Source organism: Rhagoletis pomonella, unplaced genomic scaffold (assembly GCF_013731165.1).
Source record: "Rhagoletis pomonella isolate Grant_MI unplaced genomic scaffold, Rhpom_1.0 Rhpom_scaffold_00007, whole genome shotgun sequence".
Classification (NCBI taxonomy): Eukaryota; Metazoa; Arthropoda; class Insecta; order Diptera; family Tephritidae; genus Rhagoletis; species Rhagoletis pomonella.
In genome coordinates, this window is record NW_023458561.1 from 63,567,305 (window position 1) to 63,583,749 (window position 16,445).

Genomic DNA, 16,445 nt, shown 5'->3' on the forward strand with positions numbered 1-16,445 from the left:
TTCCTAATTCGATTTGACAGTACTCTGTCTCTGTACTTTGTTTTTTTTTCTGCGCTACAAAATCTATGCAAAATACAAGTTATTGCTAAAAGTTTATAAATTTATGTATTAAGTTGGTGATGTGCACATATTTATATTAACTTTATTTTAAACTCAGAAAACTGCCAGTTTTGATTTGTGAACTGGTTTCGATAAATTTCCGATTAAAATTAGCGACGGCAGAGATTTGTTCGTAATTCGCAGGTTAATTGGATCTAAATTACCAACAAATGAGGTAATTTGCTCCTAAAATTTTGTATGACAAACTAAGTAATTCGATGGGTCATTGAGGGTGCCGTGTGAAAGTCGTATAATAGTTGAAAGCATGACAATGAACGAAATAATCTCGAAACGTTGTCCTGATGAAAAAAGACTATTGACTTTTTTGTTCGGTTGCCAGTTGCCGATCAGCTTCCACGACTTTTTTATTCATCCTAAATGTAGGACGTTGATGAACGCTCAGAGCGGTGGTCGTCTTCTTGTGATGTTATGCCTAGCTTAAACTTTTTGGACCACCTTGAAACTGTTCCATGTTTCCACTAAGTCGGCAGGTATTTTTTTCTTGAACTTTTTTCGAGGCAGATATACCAAATGACGGCTCTTACTTTATTGTTGTTCAGTTTAATTTTAACTCATCAATTGCTTGTATTGAAATCGTATTTCTTTAAGTTTTCAGCCTTTATTCGTAAGAACGTTTTCGACTTGGTTCTATATACATACATATTTTTCACTATTAAAATCGTATGGTTTCACATTTTATGCTTATGAAGGTGTTTAATACTTTTGTTATTTTAATTAATACGATTTGTGTGAGCATTTGATTTTAACATACAAACTTATATTTATTAGATTATTTAATAATTAAAGAGTATGTATATAAAATATAAGAATATAAATAATAAATTTATTTCACGATGTTCTTGCGACTGCGGCACGTACGTTCACTTACGTGCCTGTTCACTTAATCGTTATGTCTGACAGGTGTGGCTGGGTTGCCAACGCTTACATTTGTATAAATTTATTTAAGTTTTATTCCATTAAAATTTTTACGTAGTCATATTGCTTGGTTGTCATAGAAAATTAAAAACTAAAACTTTTTTACTAATTATTTGTGTTCCGAATTCATTTAGAGTCTCCACAATAGCTGTAACATAAGCAGTTTGGAGGACTCTACAATAGTCCCAAATAAGCAGCCCAACGCAAGCTTTCACGAAAAATATGTTCCATCTACTTTGCTATTTTCAAAAGCATATGTTTTACAGAGTGTACTTTGCAGAGACTACAGCGCGTGGATGACTTTCGTATGTCAGGAAGCGCCTTCTAAATTAAGTCGCAAATAGTTGGTGGGATTTTTCCTCTGAACGCAAAGGCGACATCATTAGGGGACATCATTAGCATGGGCAAAAACTTTGGTCCCCTACCTCCATACGATCTCTCGAAAGAGAGGTTCGTGATAAACTTCCAAACAAATAGTGCGGGCACAATTTTCACCTACTTATAGTCGCCGTCGCAATGCCTTTAAGAACCAGCAATAAGAATCACGTCATCAGCAAATTATCCACTCTAGGTCCCCTCAAAGGAATTTATTATAGCCTCTGAAGTTATGTTATTGAACGATACTTCCATATTTAAAAATCTCGCAAAACAATAGTCTTTGAAACTGAAGGACTTTTCATTTTACTTCACATGAAGCTATGAAGCGCGGTACCCGTGGACTTGCCCATTTGGCAGGCATAATGAACATTCGACTGCAATATAGTGTCAATAGCAAGACAAAGCTAGATATTCCAATATTCTTCGAATTCTCATGGGGAGCCTTGCCGCTTTCACCTGATAATAAACTTTGGGTTATAAAAAATGAAAGTAGATGATCCTTAAACTGATCATGAAATTTAAATTTAATTTCCACAATAAAAGAGCATTTGTACGGCTAACGACATCGATCAAATAATTCAGACCCTGAAAAGTTTCACTTACTAAGTTCTTAAAACTTGTATGAATGTCAAGGCAAGAAGGGGTGTTCTGTTTTTTAAGTTAGAAAGAATTGGATTCAGTGATCAAAAACTGTAAAGTGACTGGTTCTGGTTCGCCCAACAAACAAAAAAAAAAAAAAAAAAAAAACAAATTGTGATGGGAATGTGCCGTTCTGATGAAGAAACTAGAAAAACCATTTACACACATATATTTTGGACGAATGCGGCATAGCAGTTTGACATGTTTAAAATTTGTTTTTAGCGCCCCCATACAATCTGTTTTGATTCCTTCTAAAATAAACTCATTTACCAGGTGGTAGGCGTAATTATGCGATCTATAAAGAAATAGGTATCTATGTACAACAAATAAAATTTAATGTTACGTGGAGCCTTTTGAGTTCTTAAGCCATTTTAATTGACAATCACATGCAGGCCGCATGATAATCTCGCCATTCAAGTGACACACTCAGCAAAATTAATTACAACGGAAGAAATTACAAGAACGTGTGGCATTTCACAGGATTCTTTATGTGATCTGAAAATGATTCAACAAAAAACAAAAAAGGCAAAAATACTTTGATATCTGTAATTGTATATACCCACATATATGTATAAGTATTAATCTACATAAGCTTGTAAGTAGTATTTATGAAAATACGATTAATATGCAAGAATTGTGATTTTCATCGTAGGCGTGGTGTAAAATAAAAAATGCAAAATGCAAACAAAGTGGATGAACACACGCGCATATCAAATAAATATGACACAAAAAAAAAAATTCTACCGTAATGCGCTTACACATTTTCATATCTGCCTGCGGGCTCATATTGTATGTACTTACTTACACATTTACATATTTAAAAATGTATGTTAGTATGTGTAATTTCTTTGAAGAACACTTTCGCCGCATTATACCCACAATACAACGACAATGACTGGCATTTGCATGCGGAATTAAATCGCTTAAAGCTTTTACAAAACATTTATGCATGCGACTTAAATATGTACATATGTACAAACATACGCTTGTAATTGTAGTATTACCTGCGATATTGCACAATGAAATATACATATACGCGAAAGAACTCTCAGATATGGGCTCCTTGCATTACCAATGAACACACCCACCCACAACACCACCCATCCATCCAGTGAAATGCCTATACGCCACTGATTTAATGCATATTTATTACCTATATATTTATTACATACAAACATAGCTGTGATACTGAATATTTCTGCAATTGTATGTTTGTATAAGCGCGACACTTTGGCAGTGATTAATCGACAGAAAAATAAACAGACAACTAAATCTAGGCTGAGGAGTAAATAAACAAATATTTGATTTAAGATATTATTTAAAGGGAATTTGCAATAATAAGTAACTGCAGGCATTCTGCGTATACGTAAGTAAGTGGAAAGGCTTTATGCATTGCCATCGTGAATGCCTTTAGGCCAAATGCATTTACATTTTTAGTTGGTTGACTCATACATGCATGCATAAGTACACACATACATACATGTGTATGTAACAGCCATCAAGAAGTAAAATACCACGTAATTATGAATCATTACAGGAAGTGCTTACAGTATTAAATTATTTAGTTTTATTATTGCGGTTGCGGCGATTTATTAGGTAGTTTCTTGGTGTGAGAAGGGACAGACAGCATCGCGAAAGCTCTCCCCAATAAGAAACTTATGTATCAGCATAACTAATCGCTATTTCGCACATGGCTTAAAACTGTTATTTCGTCCCCTCAATATAACAATAGCGTATAATTTTTTTTGGGTTTTGAGAAAATCGAGTTTAAAGTTTTTGTTTTTTTTTTGTTTGAAGGAAATTTTTGAACAAGAAATTATACACCATTTTTTCCAATGACATTTTGACCCACTTTGTGGAAGTAGAATTTGACGAAATTTTGACCAGACATAGAATCAATGATGGAGATTCTAAATATGCAATAAAAAAATAATGGCGTATGAGCACATACGCTATTGTTATATTGAGGGGACGATTTACAAAGGCTTACCAGAATTTATTTTGTAACTGAAAGCTTAGAAGTGCAAACTGAAAACAAATTTTAGGTAATTCAAAATATCGCTACTTGGTAATTTGGAAACTGGAAATCATTTTTGAACAGTTTTAAATTAATGAGGCGTATTCTTGTTTTCGTACGAATCGAAAATCTTGAAATTTACCTATAATTTTCTATACAAAAATTTCAAATCATGAAATTTTCCTATCAATTTCTATACAAAAATTTCAAATTTTCGATTCGTACGAAAACAAGAATACGCGCCAATATATATTTTTTTTTCATTCATTTCATATTTGGACTCGCATACATTTTTGGTATTTTTGATGGTCATCAGCCAAACCATACATCCTTGAAAATTTAATATCAAATATGGTGGTTAAAAATTTTAAAAGGCTACTCCATTTCAAAATAACCAAAAATGTTGTAATAATGTAGCTACCACAAAATTATGTCGCATTTCGAAATGGCTAAAAATTTGAATCCAGTTTTTCTGATATTACTTTGAGTAGACCAAAAATTTATGTCACTTTTATATCACCAAAAAATTATCTCCCGCTTTGAATAACCAAAAATGTTTGTGCAATTACCAGGGACCAACAATTTTACGCAGCCTCAGAAAGGTAAATGGATTTTACGAGAAGCTTTTTCATGGCAGAAATAAACTCGGAGGCTCGCCATTGCCTGCCGAGGGGCGGACGCTGTCAGAAAAAAAACCGCTTATAAATTATAAGTTGCTCGGACCAGTGATCGAACCCATGTCCTATGGAGTGGTAGTACGCATCTCTAACTACTCAGCCATGATGGCTGTCAAAAGACAAACAATAACAAAAAAAGAAAACGTTTCATTATAAAAAAGCCAAAAATTCAGTCACAGTTTTTAGCTTTCTTCTTAAAACCAGTTTTCATTGACTGTTGACTGTTGTTTAGAAATTTGAGTTCAGCTCAATAAAATAATTTCCGAACAACACCACTGAACAAATGTACAAATCGTGTTATCCCTGCTTAACAACACAAATTGAGACCATTAGTAGCACTAATGGTTACCAGACTACTGTGGCTTCTAGTCTGTGCAGCGCCAACAAATTTACGTAATTAAAATGAAAATATCTGCAAAGAGTTAGTTGTACGAATTCCTATACAACACAAAACAAATTGGCCACTGATAGCAAAAAGACAGAATAGAGCTGGACTAGCAGAAGAAAAGAAAAATAAAATAAAATAAACTTAGTTCAATTTAAAGCTGCAAGCTTGTTGCAATACATTATAATTGCAAGTGAGCATTGCACATGTGTTGCAAAATGGCTACAAAAACTACATATAAAGTGCTAACTTTCATTTGTGAACTTTACCTAAACTGGTTTATTAATTGTCAAATACAGCGATACCAATTTGTATGCATGCTTACAAACATACGTATGAATACATTTTAGTTGTGTCAGACTGTTTTTTGAGCTGTCCATCAATAAAATTTAATTTTTTTTTGCGTAGACCAATTATTTTGTTGCAAATCGGGCTAGGTGAGATTTTGCAGAGGCTTGAAAATTGCTACAAGTGTTGAGACTTTATCCGGATTACTTCAATTCTCGCTTTTGCAATGAAGATCAATATCAATATAAATGTTTTTTGCCACAGGTTGAAAGTTATCGAACACAGCCTTTAAACGTTTCCAAATCACCATGTTGACCAAAACCTGATAATAATTGGTTAAGTCAGTATAACTTTATAGTTCTTTGCGGAAGATCTGTATGAAGACCCGCCTTGTGCAGGTAATGACACAATTGGTCCTAATAATAATCGAATGTATGCTCAATATTAGCCTAGTAAGGCGTCATATTTATTTACCTGAAAAAATTAAGTGCCTAACCCAGCAAACACATTTTTAAAACTAGGGTACCAATTTTTAATATCTGAAATAGAGAAGTGAAAATGAAAATTCCAGCAGTGAAAAACTTAACTTTTTCAATTAATAATTAATGTTTTACAAGCTCTTATTAAGTTTCACCTGTGTTTAATAAATCTAGCAATAAATTTTTAACCAACTTCCCGATGAGCTTAAGACTTGAAACTTCGAACTTAACTTAGAAGTTGATGACAATGCTTTTTGAAAGAATTAGTCCTCTAGGTGGCACAGGTGTCGTGATATTAAGAAATTCCATATTCATGGCCTCATTTGTTTCACAAAAAAATCTTTTTTATATCTAATAAAAGTTTGAGGTTAAAACAAGTTTTAATTACAGCGATAAAAATCTATTTCTTAAGAATTATTGTACCTGCTTTACTGTTTTTACAGATTTAAACAAAATTTATGTAAATAATTTTTTTTTTATCTGAGGTGACGTCTTCACTGGAATGGCCCAAATACCTACATATAGCATTTTAAATTTACAGTTGCATGAAAAAAGTATTGGAATTTTAAAAACATGAAAAATCCCTTAAATTGCGATTGCCATTATCCTTGCATAAGTGTATTATAACTCAAATAAACATAAAGCGGAATGCTGCCGTAAACGAAGAGTGAGAAATAAAAACAAAAACAACGAATTTTACGAAGAGCAGTAAAAAGCCATCCACTCGCATGAGTTGTGAAAGCCAAAAATTGCCAAATGAAATTTAGTGAAAACACATAAAACCCACCGACCAAAGTTGGTCGATAACCAACAAAAAAACCAAAAAAATTTCCTGCTGCTGAAAAGCAACTACAGCCACAATATAAACAAAAAAAAAAAACACAAAATCAGCAACGTAGTCTATCCAGCCGAAATAAATTTTGCGATGAAGTGCGCAAGTGAAGCGCAGTCACCGTGGTCACCGCTGAGTGGCTGCAGCTGCATGCTCCACTCCCCGCCGGCAAACCATAAACATATGCGATTGCAATTAGCTGCATTTAAATAAAAGCCACAATGCATCACTGAACTCTGCCGACTGCGGTCAGAGCTGATGGACCAACCATCAGCATTTATTTTCGTTGCAATTGTTATTGTAGCAGTGATATTTAGTTGTTGTGCTTGCTGCCGTCGGTCTTTGTTAGATTGCCGCTGTTGGCCAACAAACACTCCTCCATGCGCTGCTGCAGTGTAACACAAAAATATTTTCAAAGAAATTTCATTTCGCTTTCACCGAAATACTTGCAAATTTTATTTATAGTTGGCCCGATGCCTTCGCGTTTTTTTTTCTACCCACAAATTATATGCTTTGCGTGAATTTGTATAGCCACTGGATGCAGTGTGGGCGTTGGTATTTTCAAATGCAATTACGTTGATTTTTCTACGCCTGCCAAAACGTCCGTACGTACATATGTACGTATGCATTCCCTGACTCTCGCCCTTTCTCTCTTTTGGGCCTATCAGCCTCCATGGCGTATACGCAACGTGACGATGGCGTGCACGCATTGGCGTCATCCATGCCACTAAAAACGCATTAAGATTAAGTGAAAAATAAAAGAATGCACGAAATTTACTTTTAATAGAAATTTCGTGATTTTGTCGCCACAGTGAAATGCATAAATGCACAGCTTAATGGTTATGTCGCCGTGATGGTGTGGTGGCCGAAAATAGCCGGGCGGCACATAAAAATAAATGCGAAATTTCTCACTGTAAGTGTGCGTGCTGCACCGTGTGCTATTTGCATGCGATGCAACAAAGAGAAAAAAAGAAAAAAAAAACACAAATATTTATTCGACTGTTAAAAGTGAAAATTATGAGCACATTTGTGACTGCAACGCTGACAGCGAAAGCGAAAGTGAATGCGACAGTGTGACAAGCGCAACTAAGCGAATGAGAAACTTAATTTAAACATGAATGGCGGCTGCGAACAGTGGGCGGTTGTGAATTTATTTAGTATGAATATTTGAATATTTTTGTGCACTGCATTACATACATACATACATATGTATGTACAAAGTTTCATCAAAGTCAATGTACTCTCTGAGTTTCCTGTGGGCGCGTTATGCTTTGAAATATGAGTATCCGTCCGCAATGTTGTACTAGACGCGATCGTTAAACCAGATTTATGCTGTTGCATTGCAGCAAAATATATTTATGCCGCAGACTGTAAAAATCGCCACATCTTATGATGAACGTAATAGCAACTTTGTTGATTTGCTATGACTCTTGCATTTTGTAGAGAGGATGGTCATAAAAAGAAAAAGCACACTCACGTATAAAAGTACCAACAAACGATACTGTTGGGTAATAAAAAAAGGAGTATACTTATGCACCTGAGCTAATAAAATTCTGAGCATTCAATGTGCAACAGGCAGACAGGAGAAACAAATGTTCGACTCATTACAGGAATTCAAATATTACATTTAGTCTATTCCCACATCAGTGATGGGCATTCTTAAGTACTTTTTGTATTTACAGCAACAGTAGTTTGGACACTAAATACCCAAATACTTAGTAGAGTATACCCAAGAAAAATTTGGTATTTTAAAGCTGCTAGCTAAAACAAAATTAATGTATTTATCAGACGCCAAATACTTTGATCTAAAGCCTCCCAGTTACTTTAGACCACTTCCACCAAATTACCAAGGTATTAGTATAGAGGGCTAAATATTTTACGACTTAGGAAAAACTAGCGGCGCGTTTACATTGGACAATGCTGTCAAGACAATGAAGATATACGTATTAGTTGTCAAAATTGTTGCAATGGAAAAGTATGCATATATTAGTGAAAAAGTGTGCATGTATTGATATTGTCATGACAGTATTTTCCGGTGTATACCCTAAGTTAAGCTATTAACACCTTACCTTCCACTTACCTCAACTCACCTCACCTAAAATCACTTCACATCACCTTAAATTGCCTCACCTCATCTCAGCTCGAGGAAACAAATCAGAGATTAATTTTATATCAAAAAATCCCGAAAGAGTCCCGAAAATTATGATAGGGTCCAGATGTGCGGAAAATCTCGAACCCGAAGTAGCTCCGAAATTTTCAAAATATGCTTGAAAATGTCGACTTAGTTTCGAGAATCCCTAAATAGTCACGAAAATCCTGAAATATGCCCGAGAGTCCTGAAATATTCCCGAAAATCGAAAAGTTATCCCAAAAACCCAAAATATTTCCGGGAGTCCCGAAAATTCCATAATAGCCCCGAAACTTTCGACATAGTTCCGCAAATTCTGAAGATATTGAAAATCCCGAAATAGTTCCGAAAATCTCGAAAATCCCGAATAGTGGCGAAAATTCTGAAATTATCCCGAATATCCAGAAGAAGTCTCAAAGACTCGAAATACTCCCGAAAAGTCCGAAATTCTCTAGTTTTACACTGAAAAAAAAGCAAGTATTTAGTATTTAGTCAAGTCAAAAGTACTAAATATTTGTTGACGGGACCTGCGTTCGCTCCCTGGTGCGGGTAATATCTAAATATGAAAAAGTTTTTTCTAACAGCGGTCGTCCCTCGGCAGGCAATGGCAAACCTTCGATTATATTTCTGCCATGAAAAACCTTCTCATAAAATCCATTTTCCGTTCGGAAAAAACTTAGCCAAAATGTAAGTAACAAAAAAGTATTATTATTGGCAGGCAAATATACCATTGAAACGAAATCAACGATATCCAGTTTTAGTAATAACTTTTTCTCAGTTTGAGACAAAGTCTGTTAAAATCTGTTAGGTTTCTTTATGGAATGATGTATTCTCCTTTTTTGCATATACTGGTATAAGTATCCCTAAAACCCCAAAAGCCTATCCTTTGATGCAATTTTGTTTATTTTATTAAATATTTCAAAACTCGTATATAACTATAGATAAGTACTAATGACGTTTGCCTTTAATAATCATATTCGGCGAAGCACCGAAATTCGGATCGACATTTGTTGCTGTTGTTATCCCATCTGAGTCATTGCAAAGATCTGTAGTACAGCTGCGATAGAAGCTTTTGAAAGTCGAATCGCTTTTAATGGCATTCAAGTACTAAAAAAAAAAATGAAAAAAATTTATGATTTATTCCTAAATCAAATATAAATTACCACAACATATTAAAACTTGTACATACTCACCAAAGGTTTATCCAAGCAATCGCGTATAAAGGAAATCACTTTTCCAGCGGGACTCTGGGTAAGAAACAAAAGCGAGAAAACAATTACATGAAAAACTTGGAAAATGTATTTATTTGAAATAAATAACTGAATTTATTTGAGAGCAAATAATTTAATCACTTACAAATACCCTATATGCACTTCAGTAATTTCAATTTAATAACTAATTTCCTAGCAGCGTATTATACGGATATAAGCCACACGTAATTTTCGCGGTTTTCATTTGTTTTTAATTTGTTGTTGCTTATTTGCTGCTGCAATCTCATTAGGAATGTCCACTAAAGTTGACCAACTGGCAACCACCTATGCGGATTTCATGCTGACGCTTTGTTATACCTGCGGTTTTGCTGAGCGCATAAGCCAATGCATTAATTAGCATAATAAAGCTGGAAAGCGCAGTGACCGTACGAAAGCAAACAAATAAAATAACAAAATATATTTATGTAAAGCCGCTAATAATACTATGCTTACAGTATAGTCACTATTCCTGTGTATGTAACTATGTATGTACGGATGTATATGTACATATAGATATTTATTTTTGGATGTACATATGTATGTATGTATGCATGCAAGTGTAGTGTAGATATGTGTGTATATGTTATGTTAAAATAAACTTCGAACCACAACCGCGTTTACACTGAGAATACCGCAGCTTAGATGTCTTGATTGCAGTTAAAAGTTTGTTATCTGCGTAAACTAGTGCAAATGTGTGTCGTATGTGTGAATGTGTGTTGTGTGTTGATTTTAAAGTACTTAATAAAGTTGTAATGCGCTTATCGCTTATTGTCTTAGATAATTTATGTTATGTTTTTTTTAGATCAGTGGATGTTAATATTCTTACTCCTCTTAATGATTGAGTGCATTTTTTTAATTTTAATGTCCGTTTTGTCTACGCGATATTTGGAATTTCATAGAATGCTATGAATATACTATAGTACTTGTTTTCAAATTTTTTTTAGGTGCTATCCTCTGAAATGGTTGCATATACTTAAGGAGAAAATATTTCTCATGTAATATTGACTCAATTGACTCAGATTAACCCGTGCCACAAACGTGCACATAATAAGGAGTATAGCCAAAGGCAGCATTGACGAACTTCGGCATGTTTGTGACACGGGTCGGACTTGATCAAACATTTTTAAGGAATTATTTTTCCCAATACAAGTAACCATTTCAGCGGTAAAACCCCCGAATTTCCTATTTTCAAAAATAAGCGCTAATGTACGTAAGTATATAACTTTCCAATATATTTGTGAGGTTTTTGCTTGAAATATTAAATTTTCGCTTTAGGCTAACTCAAATCCATGTTTCCAATATTTTCGAAGGCATATTAGGTTGCCATTATTTTATTTTCCCCAAGCAAACGTAAACGTTTTTTCCACCTCAAATGCTTTGGTCCAAAGTTACTTAAAATTTCGGGACTTAATGGGTGGCTATCAGGGTGGGCCTGTCCGTGTTCGCCAAAATTTTTCTAAGAAGATCAATTTCTTAGACCTGATCCTATATGAATAAGAACCTATCGTGGGAAAAAACATTTGGTGAGGAAGTTATAAGTTTTCTTATATTTTCTATAAGCGAGCCCTTAATAAGATGTGGAATAAAACGCTTAAATTAATTACTTGGGTCTATGACTACCCTAATTACCCGGACTAAAGAGTACAATAAGCTTATTCACTGACATTTACCCTACGATGGAGAAATGAACTCTTCTGCAAATGTGTGGAAGCTTGGTGGAAGGGTTGGTGTATGGGTCTTCTGCCATTAAAGTAGAGTTAAGGCTTCCAGACTGCAGTAGTGTTTTTTAAGCAGAAGTGTCTGTTTAAAGAAGAAGTTGACAATATTTTCGCATAGTTCACTAGGAGTACTAATCTCTTTCTCAATTTCGTCAGAATATTTTCTAATCAGATTTACACTGGTTTCACACCACAACGTCATTTGCCGGAATCAGCAGCGCTGAATAGTTATCGAGAAATTGTGATCTTGAAGCAAAGCCATCTTTGTAAGTCAATACCACCGGAACTTTGCGCTTGCTCAGTGATGATGATTTTGCGTGTCTATGATGCGGGTAAGATTTTTACTGAAGTCTAGAGAAGAAGTCTGATCAGGAAATGTGGTGATCTTCGAAAGAGCAGCTATAACTAAAATTATAAGTAGACTTGGTTTATTTTACAATTTTTCTTTAAAAAAAACAAATATGCAATTCACAATATCACGGTAGAAATATTTTTTTTTTTTAAGTGCATTTTCAGGGACAGGATATTGAAAGTCAAAATAAAATTTCACTAAAAGGGCGGATGAGGTTTAATCTTCTGCAATAGTTTGCCCATCGCTTCCCTACCATTTCATGCTTTATCTCTCCCATGCAGTTGCACAACCACACATCCTTCGTTGCACCATTACAAAAAGTTAATTCAATTTTAATATGCGCTTATAAAGCTTTATCAGCTTTTCTAGCTGGAGTGTGGCAAAGATTATCCGAAGTTGACGACAAATCAAGGCAAACAAGCTTTGCATATATTTTATACGCGTACACAATCATATAGACATTTGAAAGGTTTCTAATGTCCATAAGTACATAAGTATGTGCATTAGGGTAGCAAAAAAAGTTGTTTTTCAGAATTGGAAGCGCTCCTAATAAAATATGGCAAAAAGTACCAATTGTGCTCCGAGCTTACTGTAATTTGTTATCTGTGGTATTTTTGCTACGAAATGAAGTAGAGTTGAAAATCACATAGATTGACAAGCTGCCACGCCTACTGTACTAGGGGGCGGAAATGGTAAATGTTGTCTGATTTTAATGAAAAAAAAAAACATAAATTTTTAACGATTTTATAATTCAACAAAGAAATGTATTTTCCTCGTGAAAAATACATGGAAAACGTCAAATTTTTAACTCCTTTAAATATTAGCTGATTTCAAAATAAAAAAGTACTGGTTTCTTTTTTCCCAATTTTCTATAATTTTGGGGTGCAGATGCAGGAAAATTCAAATCGTTGATTTTCCTGTGTATTTTCGGGCCACCCTGATGTGCGTGCATACAAAACCAGTATTTATCTAAGAAAGGCTATTTATTAAAGTATTAAATAAGTATTGTGCAAATCTGTGCAACTTATTGGCCAGCTTATTTGCTTAAATCAGGCCACTGGGTTGGATAACTTATAAATGCTGGTAAATTGGATTTGGTTTCAACCAGAGTAGTTAAGCTTGGCTGCTTGAAGGTTTTCGCTAAAAAAAAACTAAATAGGCTTCCAAGTTTATCAGTCATAGCTTTGTAAAGTCCACTCACTCCTTCCAGAACATCGTGCCCGTTGCTGCCGCAAAAACGCACGCATCACATGTCAAGCTGCCACCACATATGCCACCAACTTTTACCACTTCATCTACTCCGCTGCGCAAGCAAATGCTGAAAAAGTTTGCTTTGATGTTTTCCCATTTGGAAAATTTTTACTAAGCAAATATTCGCTAACTACCGGGCTATTATGAGTGCCCCAATATCTGCTGAGTAGGGTGTGTTGATGTATTTCTTGCTAATAAATGCTTGAGTAGCTGCAGTTTGCCTCGGCATGGTGTGAGTGGCAAGTATAATTGCTAGCTGGAAGTACATTTTTTTGCTTATGCTGTCGACGGCAGCTCCAGCTCTATGCATGCAGGTGGTAAAGTTGTTGTAGAGTGATTTTTGATGTTTCAACGTTTTTCTTTCATCCACGCAACTCTCATTTCCTGTACGCTTTTTAAATTGCAGCGCGCGTGGCTTTCGTAATTTTTGTCCCTTTTTTTTTGCTTTCATAAAAATTTTGTTGCGTTTTGCTTTTTCACTCATTTCCTGCTTTTGTCGTGGAAAAAAGTTTAGTGTAACATCGTAGCGACTTCCGCTCAATTTGCTGGCAAAGACAAACATTTAAGTGAATTGCCGGAGTTGCATACAAATTTGCATGTGTAAATATGTATGTAGTATGTATTTCTATGTTTCAAAAATCTGTATATTTACAAACTGAATTAACATTGTTTTCACTAATTCTATTGTTCGGCCGGATGTTTAAGTAACGCTGCTCTTTATTATTCTTAAATCGTTATTTTTATTGCTTTTTTTTCGACAAATTTCACTATGCAAATATAGAGCTACTAGAAGGATTGCAGATTAGAATTGTTTCCTATGGAGATGAAAATGGCAATCTAATTGGCAATATCCAGATTGGTAAAACTGTTGGCATAATTAAATGTAGGACAAAAAAAACACGTTGCTTCAATCTGCAAAGGCGAATTGTACTACATAGTAGATGTATTAGGAAATTTGGTCTCGGGACCCACAAGAAGAGAGACTACGCTGTTTGCGCCAACTAAACGCCAACGTGGTCCAAAGTTATGCGGTAACATACATAAAAAAAAAAAATATTCCGACGAACTGATAACTTCCTCGACGAAAGCAAGGGCGTCCACAAAGAAATTATTATGCAAAGTGAAAAAACTTCGGCGAATAGGAGTCTGGTTTGAGTTAAAATTTTAAAATCGCTCAGATATTTCACTCAAACCTGACAAAAAAAAAAAACTATCAGGTATATTCTACAATTCACTTCCGAGTGAATTTCAACAAAACTCAGTTTGAATCCGTAATTTGGGGGGTTTGTGTTTCACTTTCCGAGTTTTATATTCAGGTTCTAGAATCCGAAATAAAGTCGAGATGAAACTCGTGAAGTGAAACTAGGAACCCCGAATGTCAGATTAAAGGTGAGTTTTTTTGAATTTCATGCGGAAGTGAATTGCAGAATCTGCCTGTATTATTGTTTTGGAATTTTCTACAAAGCTCTTTTGAAAGTTCTTTCAAATTTAATAAAAAACATGGATATAAGTGTGCTTACGATAAAACTAGTTTTCTCTGAACCTGGGCCCTCATCTGAAATATTGCAGTCTAAGTCTGGCCAATGCAGAAAAGTCACACTCTTCAAGACAACGCCGGCAATCCGCCTCTATGGAATAGGCCAATCCAATACATGTCATTATCACTAGGATATTCCAAAAGTTTAGCCTGTCTAAAGCCCCCAACCTCTCCTCAGTTTTCTCTACGCTTCGACTTCATACGCGCTTTGATTATTAGCCTCGAGGAGGATGAACGGTTCCGGCCCCACAAATACCGACGATAAGCCTACTGAAGCCAGTTCGTTGACGACCTTGTTACCATCAACCACGCAGTGATATGGCTATTAACTTAGCTGAAATTTTCTTAATTTGAGCTAGCCGATAACAGAAATTCTTCTTCTTCTTTCGTTTAAAAGTATTGAGAGGTGGCTTAAAGATGTTTTTTCCAACAGAATTTTGAAAAATAGCATTCGATCGTTACGTAATGCTTACCTGATTAAAGGTCAGAGCCACAGATTTTTAATTATTTCAGCATCGACTGTCTTTATAACCAGATGTTAAACCTTTGAGCTTGAAATCCCTTTTGAAGCATCTCACACTTTGACTTTAAACAGCAGGAGAAGAGGGAAGAAGTAGGACGGTTTTTTTTAAAAGAAATTTGTAGCCAAGGATCGAATGCAAATATATCCCCATGAAAACAAATGGCCGATAAGGCCGGCGCGAAGAGTAACCAAAGGTACTATTTTTCGAAATCTTTCCACAAAATAAATTTCTCAACGAGCCTCATTTGAAAATATTGAAAATAATATAACATCTCTTTTCAACTCTAGTAATTTCTTTTAAGATTGGTCCACAAAAAGACAATTTTTTATATTCTTTATAGGTACTAACCACAGATTCTTGACGCATAATAGTGCAATACTTCTTCGAACAATTAGTGACTCGCGTAGAATTGGCATCCATAAGGCAAGTATTATCCAAATCCGATTCCAAGTAACTGCAGGTGTAGCAGCGTAGGCCAGAAACTACGAGAAAAAATAAATAAATAGATATGTACACATGTGTTGAATGTTGATCAAAACAAAACATAAATAATAAGTACATAAATATTTTTACTTTTGAAATTATTTAACAATAACTTTTCGCTCAAAATCTTAGTCGCCGTTTACAGACACAAACATATGCGTGTACATATGTATGTGTGTATGTATATTTATTGTATGTTGCATCTATAAAATAAAAATAAATAAAGGAGAACAATCGAAGTGGCTTACATTTTAAATAATTCTAAATTAACTACAAAATAACTCAAAATAAAATTTAAATTAAATTTGTGCACACAAAAATAGACATATTGCGGTATATCAAGAGAGACGAAAAATTTTGCGTTAATTTATTTTTATTATTTTTATTTTTATTTTTTTTATAGAAAGTGGTAATCTACGTGATTCTTGGCAGCCATGGCGAGTGCAACAACTACATCACGTAAAAAAAAAAA

General features: G+C 34.7%; 1 protein-coding gene across 1 annotated transcript in view; it reads right to left on the reverse strand.

Moving 5' to 3' along the window:
• Positions 1 to 9,762: 9,762 nt before the first annotated feature.
• LOC118743950 overlaps positions 9,763 to 16,445 on the reverse strand; it is a 10,973-nt gene continuing 4,290 nt past the window's right edge. The window contains exons 2-4 of the mRNA XM_036476712.1: positions 15,839 to 15,972; positions 10,052 to 10,105; positions 9,763 to 9,965 (exon numbers count right to left, since the gene is read on the reverse strand). Coding sequence (XP_036332605.1) covers positions 9,807 to 9,965; positions 10,052 to 10,105; positions 15,839 to 15,972 — 347 coding nt within the window. The 3' untranslated portion in view covers positions 9,763 to 9,806. The remainder of the gene's footprint in view (positions 9,966 to 10,051; positions 10,106 to 15,838; positions 15,973 to 16,445) is intronic.